The sequence below is a fragment of the Schistocerca serialis genome, chromosome 1 (genome assembly GCF_023864345.2).
Source record: "Schistocerca serialis cubense isolate TAMUIC-IGC-003099 chromosome 1, iqSchSeri2.2, whole genome shotgun sequence".
Classification (NCBI taxonomy): Eukaryota; Metazoa; Arthropoda; class Insecta; order Orthoptera; family Acrididae; genus Schistocerca; species Schistocerca serialis.
In genome coordinates, this window is record NC_064638.1 from 1,176,515,153 (window position 1) to 1,176,542,915 (window position 27,763).

At 40.3% G+C, this 27,763-nt stretch overlaps 1 protein-coding gene across 1 annotated transcript in view; it reads left to right on the top strand.

Annotated features, from left to right (window-relative positions):
* The window catches only part of LOC126418657 (probable ATP-dependent RNA helicase DDX28), an 85,043-nt gene that overhangs the window by 51,824 nt on the left and 5,456 nt on the right, over window positions 1-27,763 (top strand). The window contains exons 8-11 of the mRNA XM_050085540.1: window positions 7,556-7,666; window positions 9,735-9,892; window positions 10,048-10,231; window positions 25,200-25,352. Coding sequence (XP_049941497.1) covers window positions 7,556-7,666; window positions 9,735-9,892; window positions 10,048-10,231; window positions 25,200-25,352 — 606 coding nt within the window. The remainder of the gene's footprint in view (window positions 1-7,555; window positions 7,667-9,734; window positions 9,893-10,047; window positions 10,232-25,199; window positions 25,353-27,763) is intronic.

The window sequence follows — 27,763 nt, forward strand, 5'->3', positions numbered from 1 at the left end:
TTTCCACCCCCGGACTCCCATATTGCTGATATCCATTATTACCTCATCGATCCATCTTCTTCTAGGTCTCCCTTTTCGCCTAACCGAATGGATCATACCTTTCATACCTTTCATCATTTTCTTTGGAATTCTATCCTCTGCCATTCTCTCCAAGTGTCCTAGCCATCGTATTCACTGTGATTTCACAAATTTTACTATGTCCCTGCCTTGTATTAGCTCTTGTAATTCAGCATTGTAGCATATTCTCCAGCCTTCTTCCTCCCTTATTGGCCCATAGATTTTGCATAGTATTTTCCGCTCAATGCTTCTTAGAGCATTTTTATCGTGTTCTGTCAACGACCATACCTCTGAGCCATATGTGATAACTGGGCGGACTAGGGAATTATATATTAGCAATTTAGTTTTTCTTGTAACAAGGCTACTTTTGAAACGCTGCATATTTGCAAAGTAAGCTCTGTTTCCTGTTTGTATTCTTTCCCTTATAGCCTTTCCAATACTGTTATCATTTGTTATTAGGGCTCCCAAGTAGTTAAAAGAGGACACTCCATTGAAGCATTTCCCATTGATGTTTAGGTTTTTAGGGGTTCTTCTGGCCTCAGATTGTGACATTACCATATATTTTGTTTTGTTTTCATTTACTATGGGGCCAATTTTTAAGGCTTCTGTTTCCATTGCCCGGTATGTTTCTAGGAGTGTATTGGTATTTCTTCCTACTATAGCAATGTCATCAGCGTATGCACATATCTGGCTAGTTTTCATAAATATGGTGCCTCTTTCGTTGATTTTATTTACTGCACTATGCAGGGCTATGTTGAATAGGACAGTGGAGAGACTATCCCCTTGCTTCACACTTTTATTAAAGTCAAAGCTTTCACTTGTTCTGCTACGGACCTTTACTTTTGCTCTTGTCTCTGTCATTGTCATTCTGATTAGTCTTATTAATTTAGCACATATACCAACTTCTTTCAGTACTCTGTATAGTTCTTGCCAATTTATGCTGTCAAAGGCTTGTTTGAAATCGATGAATAAGAAATGCAGATCTATATCATATTCATAGAACTTTTCCATCATTTGCCTTATCACAAATATTTGATCAGTTGTTCCTCTGCCCAGTCGAAAGCCACACTGATATTCCCCTAGTATGCCTTCTGCACACTTCCGTATCCTTTCGTTTAATATACTTGTGAAGATCTTATAAGCTGTACTTAGGAGTGTTACACTTCTATAGTTTTCACATGCTGTTCTGTCCCCTTTCTTATAAATGGGAACTATTATTCCAATTTTCCAATTATCTGGCATAGTTGCTGTTTCTCATATATCTGATATTAATGTGTGCAGTTCCTTTATTACAGCCTCACCACCAGTTTTTATTAATTCAGCAATTATGGTGTCTTCCCCAGGGGCTCGATTGTTTTTTGACTTGTGCACAGCCTGGGAGACCTCTTGTAGTGTTGGCTTTCTTGCCTCATTTGTTTCATTGTCTACTTCCAGCTCCACTCTTCCCTCCTGTGCAGCTGTCTCTTCATCTTCTAGGCTGGTGCTTAGTGTATCTTTGAAATACTCTGCCCATCTTCCCACTATCTGTTCTTCCTCCCTTATCATTGGGAAAATGATAAGTCGTTCCCTAATGCTCTCTCTGAAACTCTCTATAACCTCTGTTTTTTTTCTCATTTTATCCAGGTCCCATCTACTTAAATTCCTACATTTTTGGTTTCTTCAGTTTTAGTCTACAGTTCATAACCAATAAATTGTGCTCAGAGTCTTCATCTGCCCCTGGAAATGTTGTACATTTTGAAACCTGGTCCCTAAATCTCTGTCGTACCATTATATAGTCTATCTGAAAACTTCCAGTGTCTCCAGGTCTCTTCCACATATACAACCTACTTTCATGATTCTTAAACCAAGCGGTACCTAAGATTAAGTTATGCTCTGTGCAAAATTCTGCCAGGTGGTTTTCTCTTTCATTCCTTACCCCCATTCCATATTCACCTGCTACTTTTCCTTCTCTTCCTTTTCCTACTATTAAATTCCAGTCCCCCATGACTATTAATTTTCATCTCCCTTAACTATCTGAATAATTTATTTTATCGCATCATACATTTCATCAATTTCATCACCATCTGCGGAGCTGGTTATCATATAAACTACTGTGGTAGGCATGGGCTTTGTGTCTATCTTGGCTACAATAATGTGTTCACTACGCTGTCTGTAGTAGCTTATCCACTTTCCTTTTTTTTTTTTTTTAATTTCAAAATTAAATTTGATAATAACCACAGTGTATTGTTCTCCATCAGGAAATTTTGAGGTGTTTCTGGAAAAAAAATGAATGATCCATAAATAAAGTAAATTCAATAAGATATGATGACTTTAACACAGACTTTCTCAGCAAATGTAGAAAGGGAGCCCCCCTCCAGTTAATCTCATAAAATCGTGTAATCATACTGTTACAGTAAATCTCACAACAAGAATAATGTCAACCAGTTAGACAGCTTTGGATTGAATCCTGACAGATACAGAGAAATTTAAGTGGGCTATAAAACAATTCAGTACATAATTCAATGACCATGAAGCTTGTAATAATTACTATCACCATTGAAGGTGGTCAGGCAAATAACAACATACTAAAGGTGAAAGCTTAAACTATTTTATTTCATTATTGCACAGTGAAGATTGGTCTCCTGTCTATGAAACACAACATTCTGATACATCCTTCTGTTTGACAGTGGTAATTATCAGAAGTAATACAAAAGCAATGGATGCATCTCTAAACAAATTAGAGCTTATTGCCAAAAAATGAGGGAACTGCTTCAGATCTGCAATGAAAATAATGTTATAGCAGATATGCGTACTCAGTATAAAACATACATAAAAATTGTGCGTAATGTTATAAAACAAGCAAAAATATGTACGATGATAGGTATATAACAATGGACAAGTAAAGTGAAAGCTATGTGGAAAATTATAAAAAAAGGGAAAAGGGCAAACATATGAAACCAATGAGAATATTGTCTATACACAAAATGATAAAACTATTACAGAGCCTAGTGAAACAGCAAATATATTCAACTGTTAATTCAATGGAATAGCTGAAAATTTAACCAGTTCCTATCCACTGTTGGATTATGTCCGTCACTACTATTTTCTGCTACATCTCCAATATTGGATGATGTCCAACATGTTTCCATTATTGTGCTTTCTGTCCACTCCATTTTTAGATTTTCTAGACACATGGCAGCAATTAGTATGAAGATCTGACTACTCAAAGCTGTTACAAAATGTGTAAGTGATGATGATATTGCCAGGTGGCTTCTCGAAGACAGTGAGGACGGAAGAGAATTCAGTGATGAAAGTGATGGAAAGAAACTTCTGCCATGTCCAGTGATATAAGTTCTTGTGAATCTGAACCTAATGATGGGAGTGGACAGTGATGAAAACACAAAACTTTTAGCAGATACCTGGAAAGTTTATCATAATGGTGATGGTGATTTCGTAAAGTTCTTTCTTTCTTCTTTCTTCATGCAACAAGGTTTTACCATTCCTCATGGTGTTCAACTAATATCCAAACTTGAATATTTCCAACTCTTCTTCACTGGCAATTTTATTAATGAAGTTGTGAATGCCACAAATATGTATGCTAAAGACAAGAAACAGAAAATCACTCCACTTACAAAACACCCCTGTGGCTCTCATGGAGATGTTCTGTTAGAAGAATTGAAAGCTTTTCTTGGTGTGATATTTAACATGACCGAGAATTTGAAGGCAGAATTAGTTGACTATTTTACAGAACACTGACTGGAATGAACTCCATTTTTCAAGGATTATTTTCTTGTCTCCTTTTCTTTTTTATTCTTTTTCAAATATATTGGATGGTGCATTTAGTTCTACCTGTCACAGCTCAGGGGTGTCAAAGTATGAGATGGAGCAAGGTGAAGATTCTTAGTGAGTGTATTGACAGTAAATGCAAAAAACTTGATGCACCAAAAAGAAATGTGTTTATAGATGTGCGCACAGTAGGAGTCAAAAGAAGAATTCAGTTCAAGTGCTACAGTTTAAAGGAGCCTATGAAATGTGGTTTACTAATTTTCTGTCTGTGTGAATCAGAAAACAGTTATGTTTGGTTCATTTGGCACAGCAATTGCTAGCTTGTACAGGTGGTTCAGGCTATCACATTTTTACTGACAGGTTCTACCCAAGCCCTCCCTTTGTTAGGGAATTGCACAAAATTTCATCTAACACATATAGTTATGCCTTATTTTCCATGTGATTTGGAGAAGACAAAACTTGCTGAATATGAGTTGTGTGCCTATCAAAGTGAGATGAAAACTGTGTCTTTCATTCTATAACAAGAGGTCAATGACTCTGTTGAGTACATTCTTTTGTCCTCAGATCCAGTTTGTCACTGGGTATAGGCAGAAAGAGCCTGTGCAGTTCATGAAATCTACTGTTATTTTGGAATACTCAAAGTTTACAGGAGGAGTGGATAGGACTATGGTTGTTGTAATTTTACAAGGCACCCATACAAATGGTTGGAAGAAGTATTCTTCCAACTGATTGAAGTTACTGTAGTGAACAGTTGCATTCTTTACTCAATAGACAACAAAAAATGTGGGGAACAACTGCAGACTCACCTTTCCCACGAAAGTATCTAATCAGAGAGCTAGTTGGCCAGATGAGAAATAAAATTCAAAGAAAAGAGGAGGACCACTATCGTCTGACACTGAGGGGAGACTAAGTGGGAAGATTTGTAGCAAATGCATGGGAAAAGGGGGAAGAAGGGAAACATTTTCTACTACAAAACATAGTTGCCTGGACTTACCGGGAGAATGTTTTAAAAAGTACCATACAGAAAAAATTATAAACAACCATAAACAAAGACCAGTGTAGTTTCTGTGGTGTCACCGCAAGGCTTTAAATCGGCCACGGTCTGTCAGTACACATCGGACCCGCGAGTCGCCACTGTCGACGCTAGCAGACCAAGACAAGCTAGCACACTGGCCAGTTCTACAGCTGACTTTAACAGGAATGGTTCACTGGTTATAGCTTCAGAGATCTCATTTGCAGAGACGCTAGTTAGCATAGGCTTCAGCTAAGTCAGTAGCTATGTCCTAGCCAGGTGCCACGTACAGTTTATGCATTGACGATTGATCTATATGTGTGAAGCAATCAGAATTGCAAAGAAGTATTCGCAGTTCAGTCTAAAACTGCACTTGTAAATATTATTGTACAAAGTCAAGATCGACGTTCACCGCTGAAGCTGAATTAAAAACTAAGTATTTAATTGTATTCCTGTCTACTAACTTTCTAATCATCTAAGATGTTCCGTATACATCCCATCAAGTATAGTTCATTGATCCTCACGTCAACCTACATGATCAATGCGTGAAATTAATGGCCAAACCTCGTGATCAGACTAAGTGTAAAATTGTGTGACTCAGCCGGGTCACTCTTTTTCCATGAGGCCCATAGTTCCGCCTCATACATAACAGTTTCAAAACTAGTGTAAAAGATAATAAAGTTGTCAAGTGACTTCATATTGAATTTTATTTTTATTTTTTTAACAGTAGTGTAATAATCTGTAATGCCTCAAATCCTTAATCACATAAAATAAATAAGAGTTGCAAAGAATGCTGTGAGTAGAAAAATCGGAGTAGAAAGGGTTAATAAAAACTAATGTCAGTGCAGATCAGCAGCAAGTGGAAATCAAGATCATTAGCTGTAAATTATCAATCCTTGTGGATCACTTTAGCAGGGAGGGTACAATCAAGGCTGTTACAGACCTAAAAACAACAAATTCAGCAGGAATTGATGGTGTACCCAGCAGAATCTTACAGCTCTTTCTCTAAAATATAACTGACCCTCTCGTTCACATATGTAACTTATTATTAATCAGGCATAATTCCTGATCAGACAAAGTTACTGCTATATCAAAAGCCAGCAACAAAGATAAATTGATAAACCATCAATCCATTACAATAACATCCTGTTTTTTAAAAGTATTGGAAAAAAATAATTTACAATAAATTATTAAAGTTTACGAACAAACATAGAGTATTAGCCAATTCTCAACATGGTTTCTGAAGTAAGAAATAAACTGAGGTAGCAGTCTATGAAGGTGTAACCACAGTTTTAAAAGCCACTGATGGAGAAAAAGTAAACAGCAGGTATATTTTTAAACTTAACTGAAGCTTTTGATGTGGTACATCATAGAACACTTGAATACTACAGCATTAGGGGACTGTCAAATGAAAGGATTCGTTCGTTTCTCAATGAAAGCATACAGGAAGTATACATCAGACATGTACATGAAAAGGCACATATAGTATCAGTATATCTGTCAGAAGAATGGTGATCTGGATTTGCATGTTGCTTCACACAAAATAATTCTGTTTGCTAATGACACAGCAGTGTTTGTAAAATTAGCAAAAAATGAAGACATCCGACATAAAGTAAACTCCATTACAAAACAACTAAGTAAATGGTCAACAATAAATGATATGGCTTTACTGGCGGAAGTAAAGCTGTGAGGATGGCGCATGAGTCGTGCTTTGGTAGCTCAGATGGTAGAGCACTTGCCCATGAAAGGCAAAGGTCCCAAGTTCGAGTCTCAGTCTAGTACACAGTTTTAATCTGCCAGGAAGTTTCAATAATAAATCTGCTTATAATAAATAACATGAAAATAGTAGTATAACATGAAAATAGCAGCCAAAACAATACCTTGCATTATCCTGACATCACCATCAACCAGCAACCCTCTGTGAAAAAAGAGGCAACAAATTTCTTGAGATTTGGATTCAAAGTGACCTAAAATGGTACAAGTATATTGAACACATCAATAATGCCAAATGTGTATAGGTTGTTATCATTTAAGGGCTATGGAAAATGCATAAATCCACAGACACTAATGTGTGTCCACTACACATATTTTAATGCCCATTTTAAATATGGATTCATGTGACAGCAGAATTCACCAGCAGCTCTGGGAACCTCCAGAATCCAAAGAAAGAGCCATTCAGATTATTATAAGGGGCAGGGCTAGACAGTCATATAAGCTGAAATTTAAAATACTGAGAGTGCTACCACTACCATGCATGTTCATTCTTGACACAGAAATGTATATTTTAAAAAATGCAATTGGAAACTATAATACTATTAGAAAAGATTTTGATTTACATAATCACAATACTAGACAAAAAAGTAACTTGCATGTACTCCTAGCCAATAAAAGTTTGTATGGGAAAGGTACATGCTGTATGGCAATAAAACTATTCAGCAAGTTGCCAAATGATATAAAATGTACACCAAATATTAAAGATTTCGTGAGATCTGTTAGAGAATACCTACAGTACCACTGCTTCTATTCAGGAATCAAATTTTTGAATTACAATAAATGTCTAGATCTGCAACATTTCTAATTTTGTAATGTGTTGAACTAGATCATACATCTTGTGATAATCGTTCTTTTTAGTGACTAGAGTTAAGTCCAATATCATCTTGTACAGTGTACTACATACAATCAAAGTACTAAATAAATAATGAAATTATGATATTGTTTCAGTTTTGTGGTCATGCAGACATGTCTACAAACCTTCCTCAAGGGACTCAGTTGACATTAGTGAGTGCTACAATGCCAACAAGCCTGCCAAGTATTTTAGGACAGCTGATTGAGGTTTGTGGTATTATAGTATAAAGTCTGTTAGCTTATGGGCTCCTGAGAAAGTGCTTTGATGTGAAACAAATTTAAAACATCTAACAGTGCTGTGTTATATAACTAGCAAATGAATTCCTTCTTTTATTGACTCAGTACTTTCGTACTTAAGTAGAAAGTTTAGAGCATGGAGGAGGAGAAAGAGGAGGAGATAGATAGTAATATCTGATGACATAGTCTTCATCAGAAATCAAGACATATGGAATATTTAACACCATTTTCGATACTCTGCTTTGCAGTACACTGTAATCTTACGTGTACCACCACCTTGTGTAGAAAACGTGTATGTGTGTTTATACACAGGTCCATGTGTAACAGTCATTGGCTGACATCAACACTAATTAACTTGGAAACATATTTTTCTTAAAAGTTATTTCTCAGGACAACCTACCCTGCAATATTCTTATGAGTTTTTCAGATTGTTTCTGAGAACCCTGTATATGATACATAAAAAATTCTGAGCACCCTGTATGTGATACATAAAAAAGTCTACTCACTAAGCCTCCCATGTGCAGTCTTCAGCGCAGGAGCCTTTGAATCTCAGAACTTAATCTTTGTCAGCTGATGGCAATAATCATCCAATATTACTGAAAATGTTACCCCAGAATCTCCTGGTTCTAGGAAAGGTTGGTTGTCTGTGGTAATGCCAGTGTGATTTCCCAATATCTTGAGTACTGTTGTTCATTGAGAATTTTAGTCTGTGGCAGCTGACCTCCATAGACGGTGGCTTTGTTTAGTTTGCCTAATTTAGCCTGCTGGAACTTCTTTATAGTGAACTAATGTAGTGTACTGGAGAGTAATGTCGACCAGGGTATGATGATGGGCTCTATCGTGCAGGTTGGCTGTAGTCTTTTGCAGTTACGTGTATAGAACTGCCTGGTTGTCAATGTCTTGTAACATAACACTCTTCTTCCTTCTTTACAGTAGCACCCACAATCAACCCATACAGGCATGTTGTCCTGTATTCTCCAAGTGTCTGTTTATCTGCACATTGATCAAATTAGGAGGAGGGCCAGTGTCTTCAACAACTTGGATATCATTTGATGGTCGCAGCATAAGTTGGTGTTTCCAACTCCATTCCTATATGTAGGTTTGATGTGTAGAGATAGTGCAAGTGATTAATGAACCTCTTCTGAAATTAATTATACTAATTCTTGCTCCTGGCTGCATTTGACAATTAATGTTGATGTGTTTTGCCATCTTATTGGGACTGATGTTAACGGAGTCCACAAACTCACATATCTCTTCTCTTACCATTTACTACATTAAAAATATGAAGTCCTGGTGGTATTTCATGACAGCCATCTCTACAACATTTAGAAGTCTGTCAAACTTGTTTTAGCAAACTCTTTTTTTCAGGTGCATTGCCTCAATATGTTGGCACCAAGTGATGAAGTCCTCTGATGTAGTGATATCCTTGATATTCGTTCTCTGCTATGTTCTTCATTAGGTGTGAAACTATGTTGGCTTCTGTCATGTGTCATCCACAAAACTTGTTAAATTACGAAACACTACAAATTTATTCCCCAAGACATTTCATTTTTGAGATGCAAAATATGCAATTTTTAATCATTTAAACAACATATTTTCAAAAAACAAAATGTGATTGTAATATATGGTTGTGAATATAATTTTATGAAGAGATTTGCTTACTTAGTATGATCATATACCCACATTAATGTACATATTTGTTTGGACCAACATCAGGTATGGGAACAAAATATAATTGGTTAACTGTATAAGATTAACTAGCAGATCAGGCCAATTACATCACAACATGAGACACCAGCTAGCAACTCGTGGCTGAGTCGTTGAAATATTGTTTGCAAAAAGGAATCATCATATCTGTTGGATGTCTGTAAGCATGCCATAAATCAATCATGTCAAGAAAATGTAAGAAATCCCGTGAAACAAAAATTTTGAAGGGTATGAAATAGTATACTTCTGCACAAACAGCAACAAGTGATTATAGTAATATGTTGAAAGGTTAATTGCTTGTAGCACATTTTCATTGCGCCATTAATTCTAGGTAGACTCATTAAAGAAAGTGACAACTGGCTCTCTGCACCAAGTGATGACTCATATACCACAGAAATTTATTCGCTTGGGCAAGTCTCAGAAACCTGAGGAATTGCTTAGAATTGCAAAGTCTGATTCAAAATCAGGCATTCCACTTCTTATATTCAGGTGAGACTATTATTTTCAACTAGTTTCTAAAATCATTTGGTTCCCTTTTCGGTAATGAAGTGTTTACACTTAGTAGTAATGAAAAAAATCATAACATGTTAAAGTTACATACAATGTATAAAATTCCGCCTAAAGTTTTCTTGATGATTTCACAGCAATAAATCATCCACTTGTGACTGGATATCCCTCTTCTTAAATGAGAATGGTGTTAGCTGTATCAATCTCAACGGTGCAATGCCTGAGGCAATACGAACTGGGAAGTTCAAACAGTTCCAGTCAGAGAGAGTAAATGTAATTTCCTGCACTGATATTGGATCAAGAGGACTGGATACAGTGAGGGTTTGTATTTCTAACATATCATTTTAGATTGGTGTTACAATAAGCAAAAGATGGAAGACAGCTTAGGGTTTATCATTCAGTCAGTTATGGATCACAAGTGTGGATAGGACAAGAAAAGCATGTATCTGATTACCTTCAGTTTTGTTCTACAATAGGCCAAACATTTACTTTTCTGGTACCAAAAGTGACGTAAGAAAAGTCTTTTTATGATTCAAAGACTCTTCATAGTTCTCTTTTTGTTTTTAAGACCTATTATAGTTTTGTTTATTTGCACCAGCTAGCTTTCACATTAATCTTAATCTACATTTAAATTTAGTGACAGGATGTACCATTACGACCAGCTGTAACTATAAGCTTCACAACAAGGAAATTGTGGGGTGAAGTTATTGTTAGAATGCCTACTTTTTAAAAAAGTTTCATACTTGAGGTTTGAGGATGTACACAATATATTATCCTCAAGCTTATTTTGGCACAAGATATTCTTTTTCCCAGAAAAGGACTAGACTCTGTATGCCATTAGTGTATGGGAATATGCAAAGTATCGTAACATTTTTATGATATTGCCTCCAAAATCAACAATCACTTGCAAAGAAAACAAACATTTGGCAAGGTCTAAAAAAGCAAAGTCCAATTAAAATTCTAATCTGTATGCATACCTATGACTTTTGAGTATTCGATTTCATATATTTTCTTTCTACCATGACCAAACAATGGAAACTCCAAGTAGGAATATCAACAATGTAGGAAAAGATAGATTGCTACTTACCGTAAAGAAAAAACGTCAAGTTGCAGACAGGCATGATTAAAAGACACTCACCTCTCACATGCACACAACATTCATTAGTAAACACACACACACACACACACACACACACACACACACACTCACACACAGAGAAGCAAGCAAGTCTCACACACACACGACCACCAATTCCAGCATCTCGAGCCGGAATGCTACACCACATGGGATGCAAGCAGCAATTGGAGCGGGTGGGGAAGGGGAAGGGATGGAAGAGTATGGGTGGTGAGAGAGATGAACGCTGTCTGGTGGAGTGTGCAGGGACTAGACTCCAATAGGTGCAGTGTCTGGAGTTTGTGGGGCAGGGAGGGGGGAAAAAGGAATGAAAAAGGAGAGGAACGGGGAAAGACAGGTGGTTGCATTTACAGAGTACTGCAAATACTCAGAGTGTGAGACCAGTATGGGGAGGAGATGACAGGACATATGGGGTTGAAACTGTCAGATAGAGGGAAGATAGAGTGTCTTATTGAAGATATTATCAGTGAACCTGAAGCAGACCATCGGCTTGATGTTTTGGGAGGCTAGGAAGGTCTCTTCTAGATGGTCCATAAATAGGTTGGCATAGGAGGGTGCAAAGTGGGTGCCCATGACCATGCCATGGATTTGTTTGTATACCTTTCCGTCAAATGAGAAGTACTTGTGGGTTAGGATAAAGTTAGTGAGGTGTATGAGGAAAGAGGTAGTGGGTTTGGAGTCTGAAGGACGACGAGGAAGGTAGTGTTCAGTAGCAGTAAGACCATGGGCATGAAGGATGTTAGCGTACAGGGAGGTGTTGTCAACAGTGACAAGTAGGGATCCAGGAGGTAAAGGGGTGGGGATGGTGGAGAGTCAGTGAGGCAAGTGGTTGATACCTTTGATGTGGGAAGCTAGATCACAGGCAGTTAGTTGGAGGTGTTGGTAAATAGTGCCAAAATTCTTTCGATGGTGGCACAATAACCAGCCATAGTGGGGCATCCAGGATTGTTAGGTTTGTGGATTTTGGGAAGCATGTAGAAGGTGGGTGTGCGGGGTGTCATAGGTGTGAGGAGGGAAATGGATTCAGGGAAGATGTCTGGGAAGGGCCTAAGGCTTTATGTAGGGATTAGAATTTGTGGTGGACTTCTGGGATGGGATCACTCTAGCAAAGTTTATAGGTGGAGGAGGCGGACCATTGGCGGAGGCCTTCTGCCAGGTAATCACTGTGATTCATCACAACAGTTGTGGAATCTTTGTCTGCAGGTAGAATGATTTGGTCAGGATTTTTTTTGAGGTTCTGTATGGCTGTTCTTTCTTGTACTGAAAGGTTGGTGTTCTGAGGAAGGGACCTGGGGAAGGATGGTGAGGATAAGTTGGAGGTGAGGAATTCCTGGAAGGTTACCAGGGGGTGGTTAGGTGGGAGCGGGAAGGGCCACGGTTATATGGTGGTATTAACTGGAAGAGGCAGGGTTCAGTGTTGGAATTAGGATGGTTTTGGTTGGAGGAATTGGCAGCAAGGAAGTGCTTCCATTGCCAGGATTGGCAGAAGGAGAGTAGGTCGTTGACAAGTCCAGCGTGGTTAAATTTGGATGTCAGACTAAAGGTGAGGCCTTTGGATTGGACAGAAACTTCTGTGGAGCTGAGGGTTTTGGTGGAAAGGTTAACAACAGTGTTATGGGAATATTCTGGCTCTGGATCTGGTGGGAGGTTGGTAGGAAGTTTTGGAGGATGTGGCAAGTTGGAAAAGTCAGCTAGGCAGGGTTTGCTATTGCTAGGCATCTACATCTACATCCATACTCCGGATGCCACCTGACGGTGTGTGGTGGAGGGTACCCTGAGTACCTCTATTGGTTCTCCCTTCTATTCCAGTCTCGTATTCTTCGTGGAAAGAAAGATTGTCAGTATGCCTCTCTGTGGGCTCTAATCTCTCTGATTTTATCCTCTTCGTCTCTTCGCGAGATATACGTAGGAGGTAGCAATATACTGCTTGACTCCTCGGTGAAGGTATGTTCTCGAAACTTCAACAAAAGCCCATACCAAGCTACTGAGCGTCTCTTTTGCAGAGTCTTCCACTGGAGTTTATCTATCATCTCCATAATGCTTTCGTGATTACTAAATGATCCTGTAATGAAGTGCACTGCTCTCCGTTGGATCTTCCCTATCTCTTCTATCAACCCTATCTGGTACGGATCCCACACTGGTGAGCAGCATTCAAGCAGTGGGCAAACAAGTGTACTGTAACCTACTTCCTTTGTTTTCGGACTGTATTTCCTTAGGATTCTTCCAATGAATCTCAGTCTGGTATCTGCTTTACTGACTATTAATTTTATATGGTCATTCCATTTTAAAACACTCCTAATGCCTACTCCCAGATAATTTATGGAATTAACTGCTTCCAGTTCCTGACCTGCTATATTGTAGCTAAATGATAAAGGATCTTTCTTTCTTTCTTTGTATTCGTAGCACATTACACTTGTCTACATTGAGATTCAGTTGCCGTTCCCTGCACCATCCCTCAATTCGCTGCAGATTCTCCTGCATTTCAGTACAGTTTTCCATTGTTACAACCTCTCGATATACTACAGCATCATCCGCAAATAGCCTCAGTGGACTTCCAATGTTATCCACAAGGCCATTTATATACATTGTGAATAGTAACAGTCCTATGACACTCCCCTGCGGCATGCCTGAAATCACTCTTACTTCGGAAGACTTCTCTCCATTGAGAATGACATGTTGCGTTTTGTTATCTAGGAACTCTTCAATCCAATCACACAATTGGTCTGATAGTCCATATGCTCTTACTTCGTTCATTAAACGACTGTGGGGAACTGTAATAAACGCCTTGTGGAAGTCAAGAAACATGGCATATACCTGGGAACCTGTGTCTATGGCCCTCTGAGTCTCATGGACGAATAGCTTGAACTGGGTTTCACATGATAGTCTTTTTCAAAAGCCATGCTGATTCCTACAGAGTAGATTTCTGGTCTCCAGAAAAGTCACTATACTTGAACATAATACGTGTTCCAAAATTCCACAACTGATTGACATTAGAGATATAGGTCTATAGATCTGCACATCTGCTCGACGTCCCTTCTTGAAAATGGGGATGACCTGTGCTCTTTTCCAATCTTTTGGAACGCTGTGCTCTTCTAGAGACCTACGGTACACCACTGCAAAAAGGGGGGCAAGTTCCTTCGCGTACTCTGTGTAAAATCGAACTGGTATCCCATCAGGTTCAGCGGCCTTTCCTCTTTTGAGCGATTTTAATTGTTTTTCTATCCCTCTGTGATCTATTTCAATATCTATCATTTTGACATCTGTGCGACAATCTATAGAAGGAACTACAGTGCAGTCTTCCTCTGTGAAACAGCTTTGGAAAAAGACATTTAGTATTTCGGACTTTCGTCTGTCATCCTCTGTTTCAGTACCATTTTGGTCATTGTGTGTCTGGACATTTTGTTTTGATCCACCTGCCGCTTTGACATAAGACCAAAATTTCTTAGGATTTTCTGCCAAGTCAGTACATAGAACTTTATTTTCGAATTCGTTGAACGCCTCTCGCATAGCCCTCCTCACACTACATTTCGTTTTGTGTAATTTTTGTTTGTCTGCAAGGCTTTGGCTATGTTTATGTTTGCTGTGAAGTTTTCTTTGCTTCCGAAGCAGTTTTCTAACTCGGTTGTTGTAACACGGTGGTTCTTTCCCACGTCTTACAATCTTGCTTGGCACATACTCATCTAATGCATATTGTACGATGGTTTTGAACTTTAACCACTGATCCTCAACACTATCTGTATTTGAGATAAAACTTTCATGTTGAGCTGTCAAGAACTCTGAAATCTGCTTTTTGTCACTTTTGCTTATAACAGAAAAATCTTCCTACCTTATTTAATATTTCTATTTACGGCTGAAATCACCGATGCTGTAACTACTTTATGATCGCTGATTCCCTGTTCTGCGTTAACTGTTTCAAATAGTTCAGGTCTGTTTGTCACCAGAAGGTCTCATATGTTATCACCACGAATCAGTTCTCTGTTTAACTGCTCAAGGTAGTTTTCAGATAATGCACTTAAAAAATTTTCACTGGGTTCTTTGTCCCTGCCACCCGCTATAAATGTTTGAGTCTCCCAGTCTATATCTGGTAAATTAAAATCTCCACCCAAAACTATAACATGGTCGGAAAAATCTACTCAAAATATTTTCCAAATTTTCCTTCAGGTGTTCTGCCACAACAGCTGCTGAGCCAGGGGACGTATAGAGACATCCAATTACCACGTTTGAGCCTGCTTTAACTGTGACCTTCACCCAAATTATTTCACATTTCGGATCTCCGTCAATTTCCTTCGATATTATTGCACTTTTTATCGCTATAAACACGCCTCCCCCTTCACTGTCCAGCCTGTCTGTGCTGTATACATTCCAATCTGAGTTTAGAATTTCATTACAGTTTACATCTGGTTTCAGTCAGCTTTTCGTCCTTAGTACTATGTGAGCACTGTGACCGTTTATTAATAAGAGCAGTTCTGGGACCTTTCTATAGATGCTCATGCAGGCAGGGTTTGCTGCTGTGAGGGGTGGATGAGGAGGAACACTGTGGGCACAATAGGGGTTGGATAGTAGTGCCCCGAGGCAGCAGCAGGATGTCAGCAGGTTGAATAATTTATGGAGGTGACCTGGAGCAGTGGTAGTTGTAGGATTCCTGTGCCATAGAGGTATGTTTTTGCAGTACTAGGTTTGTGAGGGCTAGGGATTGGTGGAATCTGAAAAGGTGTAGGCCATTGTGAAAGGAGGGGGTTGGATCCAGAGAAAGGAATCTTAAAGTTAGGCCATTTGGGGGATTCCATGGTTTAGACATAATTTGAGAAACAGGATGAGAGACTGGGTTTTAACCAGGGAAAGGGATACTTTTGTAAACTGGTGCAGAAAGTTGGAGCAATATCTGTTCTGGCAGGAATGGTGCAAAGGAAATGGGAATGACGCAGAACTGAGCAAAATAGGTATTGATGGGTGTGAGAAGAGCTGGATACCTGAAAATATGTGTAAAGATGCGTAAAGAATATGTAAAGACATGTGGAAACACACACAGATACACAGAGATACGAGATCTACATCTGCTCTCCTTCTCCCGATCCCTGTAATGGAAGCACATTTTTTCTGCCAATCCCTCCAAGCAAAACCACCATGTGATGTTTAAAGCTTTCCTGGCGTACTGATTGTTCCATAAAAACACGGGAGAACTGTCGGATATCGGTAATGTCCTGCCACGATATTTCGGCACAGAGGTGAGTGCCACTGTAGTAGTACTGGCGAGTACGCGCTGAGCTCTGCTATTTAAAGCCTTACTGAGGTGACATTGCACATGCACTGCTCAGCGTCTGCGTTCATAACGGCTCCGTGCGCTGCGCCTCGCGCCCTCCACTGTGAAAGCCTGGCGTATCGGTATCAGGCCAATTTCCATCTTTATGCAGATAACTACGTCGACTACGAAGTTTCTCTATAACAGGATTCCAAGCAGAGTTTAGCTGATAACCGCTATCTCGATTGATGAGAGTCTCGTTGTCAGACAATCTTATTTCCACAGATTCATTGATAATCGAACTCCAAAAGTTTGATGTATGGGCCAAACTTTTTGTGTCGTTGTAATTCATGGAATGGTCTGTAGAAATACAATGTTTGGCGATTGCGGACTTGGTGGGTTGGAGAAGGCGAGTATGCCGTTGGTGTTTCACAATGCGTTCCTGCACAGTTCGTGTTGTTTGCCCTATATATGATTTGCCACATTCACACGGAATTTTGTAAACACCTGGTTTACGCAGGCCCAGGTCGTCTTTAACTGATCCCACCAGTGATGAAATTTTGGAAGGAGGGCGAAAGATGACTCTCACTTGATACTTTCTCAATATTCTGCCTATCTGTGAAGAATAATAATAAGAATAAATGGTAGATAAACAGTCGACCTGAAGGCCTCTTTCTCTTCCTTGTTCCGTCGTTTGTAGGTCTTCATCACTCTGTTCACTTGCCTAGGTGAAAAGCCGTTCTTCAAAAATACTTTTTGCATGTGTTCCAGTTCCATTTGAAGACTGTTGGCATCAGAGATAGTATGGGCACGGTGGATCAAGGTTTTGAGAATGCCCATTGTTTGTGCTAGATGGTGGCAACTAGTAGCTTGTAGATACAGGTCTGTATGAGTGGGGTTTCTGTACACCGAGTGACCAAGTGTGCCATCACTCTTCTGTTGCACCAAGACGTCTAAAAATAGCAGACAACCATCTTTCTCTATCTCCATAGTAAACTTTATGTTTTCATGTATGGAGTTCATGTGACGTAAAAATTCTTGGAGATGGTCCAGACCATGAGGCCACACTATAAAAGTGTCATCAACGTACTGCCAAAATACTGTCGGTTTAAAAGTGGCAGAGTCTAGCCTCCACACCACAGTGGCACTCACCTGAAGATGGCCAGAAGACTCTGTGCCAAAATATCGTGGCAGGACGTTACTGATATCCGGCAGTTCTCCCGTGTTTTTATAAAACCACCATAATTCCAACACTGAGCCCTGACTCTTCCAGTTTGTACAACCATCCAACCATGATCCTGCCCCCCCCCCCCCCCCCCATCCCTCCCACCTAACCACCTGCTGCTAACCTTCCAGGAATTCCTTACCTCCAACATAGCCTCACCATCCTTCCCCAGGTCCCTTCCTCAGAACACCAACCTTTCAGTGGAAGAAAGAACAGCCATACATAACCTCGAAACAAATCCTGATCTAATCGTCCTACCAGCAGACAAAGGCCCCACCACTGTTGTGATGAATTGCTGTGGGTGCCAGGCAAAGGCTTTCACCAGTTGTCTGCCTTCTCCTTCTGTAAACTTTGCCATAGTGATCCCATCCTAGAAGTCCAACACAAAATTTAATCCCTGCTTAAAGACTTACGTGAATCCATTTCCCTCCTAATCTCTATGACATCCTGCACACCCACCTTCTACATGCTTCCCAAAATCTACAAACCCAACAATCCTGGATGCCTTATTGTGGCTGGTTATTGTGCCCCAACTGAAAGACTTTTGGCACTCATTGACCAACACCTCCAACCAACTGCCCGTATTCTAGCCTCCCACATCAAAGACAGCATCCACTTCTCTCACTGACTCTCTACTGTCCCCACCCGTTTACCACCTGGATCCCTACTCATCACCACCTCCCTATGCACCAACATCCTTCATGCCCATGGTCTTACCGCTATTGAACACTACCTTCCTCAACATCCTTCAGACTCCAAACCCACTACCTCATACACCTTACTAACTTTATTGTAAACCACAACTACTACTCATTTGAAGAGAAGGTATATAAGCAAACCCTTGGCATAACCATGAGCACCCACATGGCACGCACCTATGCTAACCTACTTGTGGACCAACTGGAGGAGACCTTTCTGGCCTCCCAAAATACCAAATCCATGGTCTGGTTCAGGTTCATTGATAGTATCTTCATGACCTGGATCCAGGTCCAAGACAAGCTATCTTCCTTCCTTTGCACTCTCAACACCTTCTCTCCCATCTGCTTACGTGGTCCTCCTCAACAAAGTGTGCCACCTTCCTAGATGTTGACCACCTTGTCTCTGATGTCTCCATCTGCACCTCTGTCCACGTGAAACCAACTAACCACCAATAGTGCATGCATTTTGACAACTATCGTCCCTCTCACACCAAAAAATCCCTCCCATATAGCCTGGCTGCCCAGTGTTAATGTATCTGCAATGACAAAAACTCCCTTGCTCAATATGCTGAGGGTCTCACCAAGGCCTTCAAACAACCCCCCCAGCCCGAAAAACCAGCCACAAAGGAGTGTCACCTTTGTCACCCAGTACCTCTCCGAATTGGAACAACTGAACTATATCCTTCACCAGGGCTTTGATTACCTATTATGGTTCCCTGAAATGAGAGACATCCTACCCGAGATACTTCCAACCCCTTCTCAAGTGGTGTTCCGTCATCTACCCAATGCCCACATCATTCTAGCCCATCACTATGTCACTTCCAATACCAACGCCTTGCCACAAGGATCATATCTCTGTGGAAGATCCAGGTGCAAAACCTGCCCAATCCACCCACCCAGCAATTTGTATTCCATTCCTGCCACAGTTTTATCCTACCCCATCAGGGGCTGGTCCACCTGTGAAAGCAGCCATGTCATTTACTAGCTCTGCTGCAATCATTGCACAGCTTTTTGTATTGGTATGACTACCAACCAGCTGTCCACCAGGATGAATGGCCACACCAAACTGTAGCCAAGAGCAAAGTAGACCACCCTATGGCACAACATGCAGCTGAAGGTAAAACACTTGTTTTCAATGGCTGCTTAGCTACTTGTGCCATCTGGCCCTTCCCTCCACCACCAGCTTTTCTGAACTGGGAGTTATCCTTACAACACATTTTCCACTCCCATAATTATGCTGGCCTCAACGTACAGTAACATACTGTCTCCATACCCTTCACCCAACAGTTTCCACCCCGTATGTTCTGTCATCTCCTCCCTATTCTCATATCTGCCCCCCCACCCCCCGTTTATTTGCAGCCTTCTGCCAACGCATCCACCCGTCCTTCCCTTCTCTTGTTTTGTTCCATTTTTCCCCACCTCCCTGCCCCACAACCTCCTGACATCTACATCTACCTACATCTACATGATTACTCTGCAATTCACATTTAAGTGCTTGGCAGAGGGTTCATCAAACCACAATCATACTATCTCCCTACCATTCCCCTCCCGAACAGCGCGTGGGAAAAATGAACACCTAAACCTTTCTGTTCGAGCTCTGATTTCTCTTATTTAATTTGGTGATCATTCCTTTCTATGTAGGTTGGGCTCAACAAAATATTTTCACATTCGGAAGAGAAAGCTGGTGACTGAAATTTCATAAATAGATCTCGCCGCGATGAAAAACGTCTTTTCTTTAATGACTTCCATCCCAACTCGCATATCATATCTGCTACACTCTCTCCCCTATTACGTGATAATACAAAATGAGCTGCCCTTTTTTGCACCCTTTCAATGTCCTCCGTCAATCCCACCTGGTAAGGATCCCACACCGCGCAGCAATATTGTAACATAGGACGAACGAGTGTAGTGTAAGCTGTCTCTTTAATGGACTTGTTGCATCTTCTAAGTGTTCTGCCAATGAAATGCAACCTTTGGCTCGCCTTCCCCACAATATTATCTATGTGGTCTTTCCAACTGAAGTTGTTCATAATTTTTACACCCAGGTACTTAGTTGAATTGACAGCCTTGAAAATTGTACTATTTATCGAGTAATTGAATTCCAACGGATTTCTTTTGGAACTCATGTGGATCGCCTCACACTTTTCGTTATTTAGCGTCAACTGCCACCTGCCACAACATACAGAAATCTTTTCTAAATCTCCTTGCAACTGATACTGGTCTTCGGATGACCTTACTAGACGGTAAATTACAGCATCATCTGCGAACAACCTAAGAGAACTGCTCAGATTGTCACCCAGGTCATTTATATAGATCAGGAACAGCAGAGGTCCCAGGACGCTGTGCCTATTGGAGTTTAGTCCCTGTATATTCCACCTGTTTACTGACGAAGGTTGTGGCCGAAAGCTACATGTGAGTGTTTTTAATTGTGCCTGTCTGTAACTTGACATTTCTTCTGTATGGTAAGTAGCAATCTATCTTTTCCCACATTGTAGATATTCTTTCTACTGTGCATTCTTGTTATTGGTGATGACACATCTTCTTTGTACAAAACTGTTTTTTTCTGAGTTATGTACAGAAAACTATTCAACTGTAAATGGCATTGAAAATTTCATTTATCATGATCCTCATTGAGCCAGCAAGATTTAAGTTTTCCATGGTTTCCCTAAATCACGTAAAATAAATGCTGGGATAGTTTCTTTGAAAGGGCATGGCTGATTTCCTTCTCCATCCTTCTCTCTTCTGAGATTGTGCTGCCTCTCTAATGATCTTGTTGTGTCATCTTACTTCCTTCTTTTGTCATTCCTTTTGACTATGGCGCAGATTGTTATAGTATGATGGCTAGAAATATGTCAGTACTTTTCAATATTATGAAAGAGAAAGTTGCTACTCACTATATAGCGGATATGCTGAATCGCAGATAGGTACGACAAAAAGACTGTCACAAATAAAGCTTTCTCGGCCGGTAAGGCTTTCGTCAAAAATAGATCTCTCTCTCTCTCTCTCTCTCTCTCTCTCTCTCTCTCTCTCTCACACACACACACACACACACACACACACATACATAAGTAAGTGTGTGTTTTTTGTCTATTTTTGACGAAGGCCTTATGGGCTGAAAGCTTTATTTGTGACAGCCTTTTCGTAGTGCCTATCTGCAACTCAGCATATCCACTATATGGTTAGTAGCAACTTTCCTTTTCATAATATTGTTACATTCCATCCTGTACTTTTCAACAAAAACTTCAAACTTTCAAGAATTGTAGAGTGTGTTTATGAATATCAGTTGCTCTGTAGTTTCTATAGTCTTACTACAAATAACCATGTACCCAGAAATTACAACAAAAGTGACATAACTCCAGTCCTAATCGGGAAGTGGAACCTCCTTTGAGTGCGAACATTCTGTTGTGGATGGTGTATGGTGCGTGAAGAAGTATGGGATCTCAAGCAGACAAAGAACAACGTACTCTTTATTGAGAGTACCTCTTCGAGTAGCATAATTAGGCTACTGTCTGACGTCATAATTGGGCTACTGTCTGACGTTTGCTAAACAATAACACTTCACAGTTAGAGATAACACCTGGCAAGTAAGCACGGTCTTTAGTGACTCACAAAGAGAGAGAAAACTTGACAAGTAACACTGTTGAAATCTGCAAGTCCGGGCTGGTACACAGTTTGCTGTGGAATGGCTAACAGAAGAGGGTCATTGTGTGCTTCACAAGATGAGCCAGTGGACACAGCCAGCATAAAATCTGGAGTGTATGCTGAGTGAAAGCTTAAAAGAAGAATATGTGCTGTGACTAATGAGCCACTGGGCGCAGCCGCCATGGAGCCCGGAGTGGACGCTGAGCAAGTGCTGTTGCTCTGAAGGATGGGCCACTGGATGCGGCTGGCATAAAGCTTGGAGTGTCTGCAAATGCTGCTGCTAGTTGTTGAGTGAGGTTTTAAATAGATGGGTGAAAGGAATTCCATGTGGAGCATGGGACTCGATTGCAGTGCCACGGTCACTGAGGTGAGATCTGCTGGCGGTGGGAATGGCACTGCATATGGCTGCCACAGGAGACACCGTGTACAATGAGCCAGCATGTTTTGTTCATTGTCCTCAAACTTTACTCACACCTGGTGCTTGCGCTGGCTTGTACTGACTTGCCACCATGTAGGATGGTTCCAGCATATGACTGGAACCTGGTTATCTGCTGGTTGTGAATGTATGTCAGGTTGCAGAAATAGTAGGTGAGCAGTCATGGAGACAGTATTTCTTCCTTCGTAGGAAAGAGATGGTGGAGCCATCTTGATAATAGCTGAAGGTCCTGCATCCTCTGTTTCTTTGTCAGATACAGAGCACTTGTAGAATCTATGTCATTTCAAGTTGAAGCTAGTAGTCCAGTGTGGGCTAAGAAACTATTAAGAATGTGGCCATAATGTTTTTAACTGATTACCATATATTACACAAATGACATGTCTCTGTCAATGAGAGTGTACCAAAAGAATATGAATTGCAAAACTGGCAGACCAGGCTCAAAATTGATTTGTTTTTGTAGTGTTGTGATTTCACTGCATTCATATGAGCAAGTATCCAAACTGAGATAGATATAGAAGATCCAAGGGAGAACAGTGTGTTTAATCAAGGGTTTGTTTACTGAGTGAGTGTGATAATTTTATAGAGATGTTTATCTAACTGTAGTAGTGGCTGCTATAAGAGAGGCATTTGCATCACTGTGGTTTGCACCACAAATGCTGCAAGTGTAGATTTCTAGAAGAATCACCAACATATTGCTTTCTCCTATATATATCTTGCGAAAAGGCCATGAAGGTACAACTAGAGAGATTTGATCTCTTATGGAGACCTAGAAATCATCATGCTTCCTGTGCACAATTTGTGACTAGAACAGAAAAGTGGGAAACAGACAATGATTCCCAGAGTATGCTCCACCACACACTGTAAGGTGGCTTGCAGATTATAGATGTAGCAGACTCAGAATCTACAGACAAAGTACAGTGGTAGGTTCTCAAGACATTAGTGTAGTGTGATCATTGAAATGACAATGGTCTGGCACATTGTGCGGGTGTCTCCACTATCTCCACAAGAAATGTGTGAAGGGGTATTGTGCTGGATTCCTACAACATTTGGTGACTTAAGTAGTGTATTACGTAAGTCTCCATGTGACTTGCTACTTCTTGCCTGCCCCCTGTCCCCCAATAAATAATTTACTTCCCTTTGCAGCCCCCCCCCCCTCCTCTCTCTCTCTCTCTCTCTCTCTCTCTCTCTCTCTCTCTCTCTCTCCTACTTACAGGCTCATTCTTAGTGTGTTAAACCAAATGGGTTGTATAAGTGTATCATATCTGCTGGAAGTCAAGTTGTTTGGGAGACTTGCATTTTTTGGGCATTGTTCTGCCAACAAAGAGAGTTTTCATGATTTCCTTATTTAATCTGACAATGTTTGTTATTTATTCACTAATTGCAAATTGTTTAATGTCAGCTGTATTAGGTGTAAATATGCTATCTGTTCATGACACATGAACATTTGTGCCAGACAGGGACTTGAACCCACATTTTCCACTTATTGTGTGTGGTTGCCTTAACCACTTTGACTTTGGTTTTTGTTGCTTACAGAAAATTGGCAAAATGAATACCTGGGCAATGCCCCATTTGTCAGCTAGTAATCAATAAAGTTTATCATGGTATACAAGAAAGTAAGTTTCACTATTTTTTAAAAACAAAGATAACACAGTTACATGGAAAACTTTATTGGCAACATGTACAGCAATGTTGAGCTATTTTTCAACATAGTCACCTAAAGAATTGACATGCTTGTAATATTGTGGGATCAACTTTTGTATTACTGTGTCATGTCTGCTGCCAGTCAATGGAACTGCATGTGACAGTCATCTTCAGCTCTTCGTCATTGTGACAATGCTGACAGGTTGCTGAGCTCCATAATCTTGAAGCAGTGGTTCTCCAGGATGCGCTGCCACACCAATTCAGCCAGGTGATCATTGATGAGGGGCAGTCACACACTTCACTCTTCATCATGGACACTTTGATTACCTTTGGAAAACAGCCTACGCCAGCGAAGCACCATCTGTTTGCTCATGATGTTCTACCCATAGACCTGACAATGAATTCTGATGGGCATCATCATTAGGAAACTTACTTTCTAGATGCGCCTCATATGTATTTGTCACCATGTTTTACAGACAAACGTCATGGACATTGTTGCACGCCGTCTTTGTCTGGGTGGTGTATATACAGTGAACCAGTTCTGTGTTCAGATCTTATATAGTGTAAGGATATGTTACTTCTAATTGTGAAGTTGACTAAAATATGTGCTATTGTCAGTGAAGAAAATCAATTTTGTGTGTTTATCTGGGACAGCCCAATCAAATAGATGACTGAATATTTTACCCACTGGCGAACTTAAAGAAACACATCATTTGTAATAAGTTATCCACATAGAACTATAAGTTATTCCATTTTTGAAATTTTGATCTGGCTTGACACTGTTAAACATAGCTGCTACAGAATCAAAGCTACAGTAAATAAGGAAGGAAACAATATTGGAATTTAATCTCCCTTTGCCATCAAGATCATTACAGGTGGAACATGAGCTCAGCTAGGGCAAGTGTGCAGAGGGAGATCAGCTATGTCCTTTTCAAAGAATCCTTAACCGATTTAGGGAAACCATGACAACTTATATCAGGGTGACCAGACAGGGCTTTGAAAACAAAAACAGAGTTTAATGTTCCACAAGCACTAGCTCAATAGAGACAGAAGGGAACTCGAAGTGACACAGCATAGAAAGAAGTCACTTAGTTTGTTTACCATGGGACCAAGTAACTGTATTGCTGAATTCAGTTTACCAGTTCTGTAAATCTAAGTCAGTTTCTGTTTATTCAATACTCACAGAAGTATTTGAAATGTGCTGACCACCAACTCCCTGCCTAGTACTGTCACATAATAATTTTGTGTCTAAGCATTATAATTTCTTTTCCAGGTGAAACATGTTCTGAACTATGACTTCCCGGTATACATGGCAGATTACATCCACCGATGTGGTCGTACAGGTCGTGTTGGCAGCTCTAGTGGTTGTCACATAACCAATTTTGTGGAGGGACCACGTGAAATCAAGCTCTGTCAGGATATAGAGGTATAATATCTTCAGTCTTATAAATCAACAATTATCACATTAAATTGCAGACAGGGACAATTAAGACACTTACACAACTTGTGCAAGTGTCCTTTAATTGTGCCTGTGTGCAACATAAGTAATGTGTCACCTTTATGGCAAGTAGCAATCTGTCTTTTCCTACAGTGTTGATATTCCTACATGGAGTTTTCATTGTTCAGTCTATGTGTGTGTCCATATAATTCTTTGGTCAGTCTCTATGTACTATGCCAAAAATTTTTTCTGAGCATTTTACATTCTATTTTTTCTGTCCCTATGAGGCCTGATGCTCCGGTTGTGGTTGTTTCTGATGCATAGAGTGTGTCTGGTAGTACAACTGTACTGTAGTGCCTTTGTTCAGCCTGTCTTGAAATATTTCATTTATTTTAGTGTGTATATGTCAGTCTGCCTCCCCCCGATGAACCATGGACCTTGCCGTTGGTGGGGAGGCTTGCGTGCCTCAGCGATACAGATAGCCGTACCGTAGGTACAACCACAACGGAGGGGTATCTGTTGAGAGGCCAGACAAACGTGTGGTTCCTGAAGAGGGGCAGCAGCCTTTTCAGTAGTTGCAAGGGCAACAGTCTGGATGATTGACTGATATGGCCTTGTAACAATAACCAAAACGGCCTTGCTGTGCTGGTACTGCGAACGGCTGAAAGCAAGGGGAAAATACGGCCGTAACTTTTCCCGAGGGCATGCAGCTTTACTGTATGATTAAATGATGATGGCGTCCTCTTGGGTAAAATATTCCGGAGGTAAAATAGTCCCCCATTCGGATCTCCGGGTGGGGACTACTCAAGAGGACGTTGTTATCAGGAGAAAGAAAACTGGCGTTCTACGGATCGGAGCGTGGAATGTCAGATCCCTTAATCGGGCAGGTAGGTTAGAAAATTTAAAAAGGGAAATGGATAGGTTAAAGTCAGATATAGTGGGAATTAGTGAAGTTCGGTGGCAGGAGGAACAAGACTTCTGGTCAGGTGACTACAGGGTTATAAACACAAAGTCAAATAGGGGTAATGCAGGAGTAGGTTTAATAATGAATAGGAAAATAGGAATGCGGGTAAGCTACTACAAACAGCATAGTGAACGCATTATTGTGGCCAAGATAGATACGAAGCCCACACCTACTACAGTAGTACAAGTTTATATGCTAACTAGCTCTGCAGATGATGAAGAAATTGAAGAAATGTATGATGAAATAAAAGAAATTATTCAGATAGTGAAGGGAGACGAAAATTTAATCGTCATGGGTGACTGGAATTCGAGTGTAGGAAAAGGGAGAGAAGGAAATGTAGTAGGTGAATATGGTTTGGGGCTAAGAAATGAAAGAGGAAGCCGCCTGATAGAATTTTGCACAGAGCACAACTTAATCATAGCTAACACTTGGTTCAAGAATCATAAAAGAAGGTTGTATACATGGAAGAAGCCTGGAGATACTGACAGGTTTCAGATAGATTACATAATGGTAAGACAGAGATTTAGGAACCAGGTTTCAAATTGTAAGACTTTTCCAGGGGCAGATATGGACTCTGATCACAATCTATTGGTTATGAACTGTAGATTAAAACTGAAGAAACTGCAAAAAGATGGGAATTTAAGGAGATAGGACCTGGATAAACTGAAAGTACCAGAGGTTGTACAGAGTTTCAGGGAGAGCATAAGGGAACAATTGACAGGAATGGGGTACAGAAATACAGTAGAAGAAGAATGGGTAGCTTTGAGTGATGAAGTAGTGAAGGCAGCAGAGGATCAAATAGGTAAAAAGACGAGGGCTAGTAGAAATCCTTGGGTAACAGAAGAAATAATGAATTTAATTGATGAAAGGAGAAAATATAAAAATGCAGTAAATGAAGCAGGCAAAAAGGAATACAAACGTCTCAAAAATGAGATCGACGGGAAGTGCAAAATGGCTAAGCAGGGATGGCTAGAGGACAAATGTAAGGATGTAGAGGCTTATCTCACTAGGGGTAAGACAGATACTGCCTACAGGAAAATTAAAGAGACCTTTGGAGGAAAGAGAACTACTTGTATGAATATCAAGAGCTCAGATGGAAACTCAGTTCTAACCAAAGAAAGGAAAGCAGAAAGGTGGAAGGAGTATATAGAGGGTCTATACAAGGGCGATGTACTTGACAATATTATGGAAATGGAAGAGGAGGCAGACGAAGATGAAATGGGAGATATGATATTGTGCGAAGTGTTTGACAGAGCACTGAAAGACTTGAGTCGAAACAAGGCCCCGGGAGTAGACAACATTCCATTGGAACTACTGACGGCTTCGGGAGAGCCAGTCCTGACAAAACTCTACCATCTGGTGAGCAGGATGTATGAGACAGGCGAAATACCCTCAGACGCCAAGAAGAATATAATAATCCCAAAGAAAGCAGGTG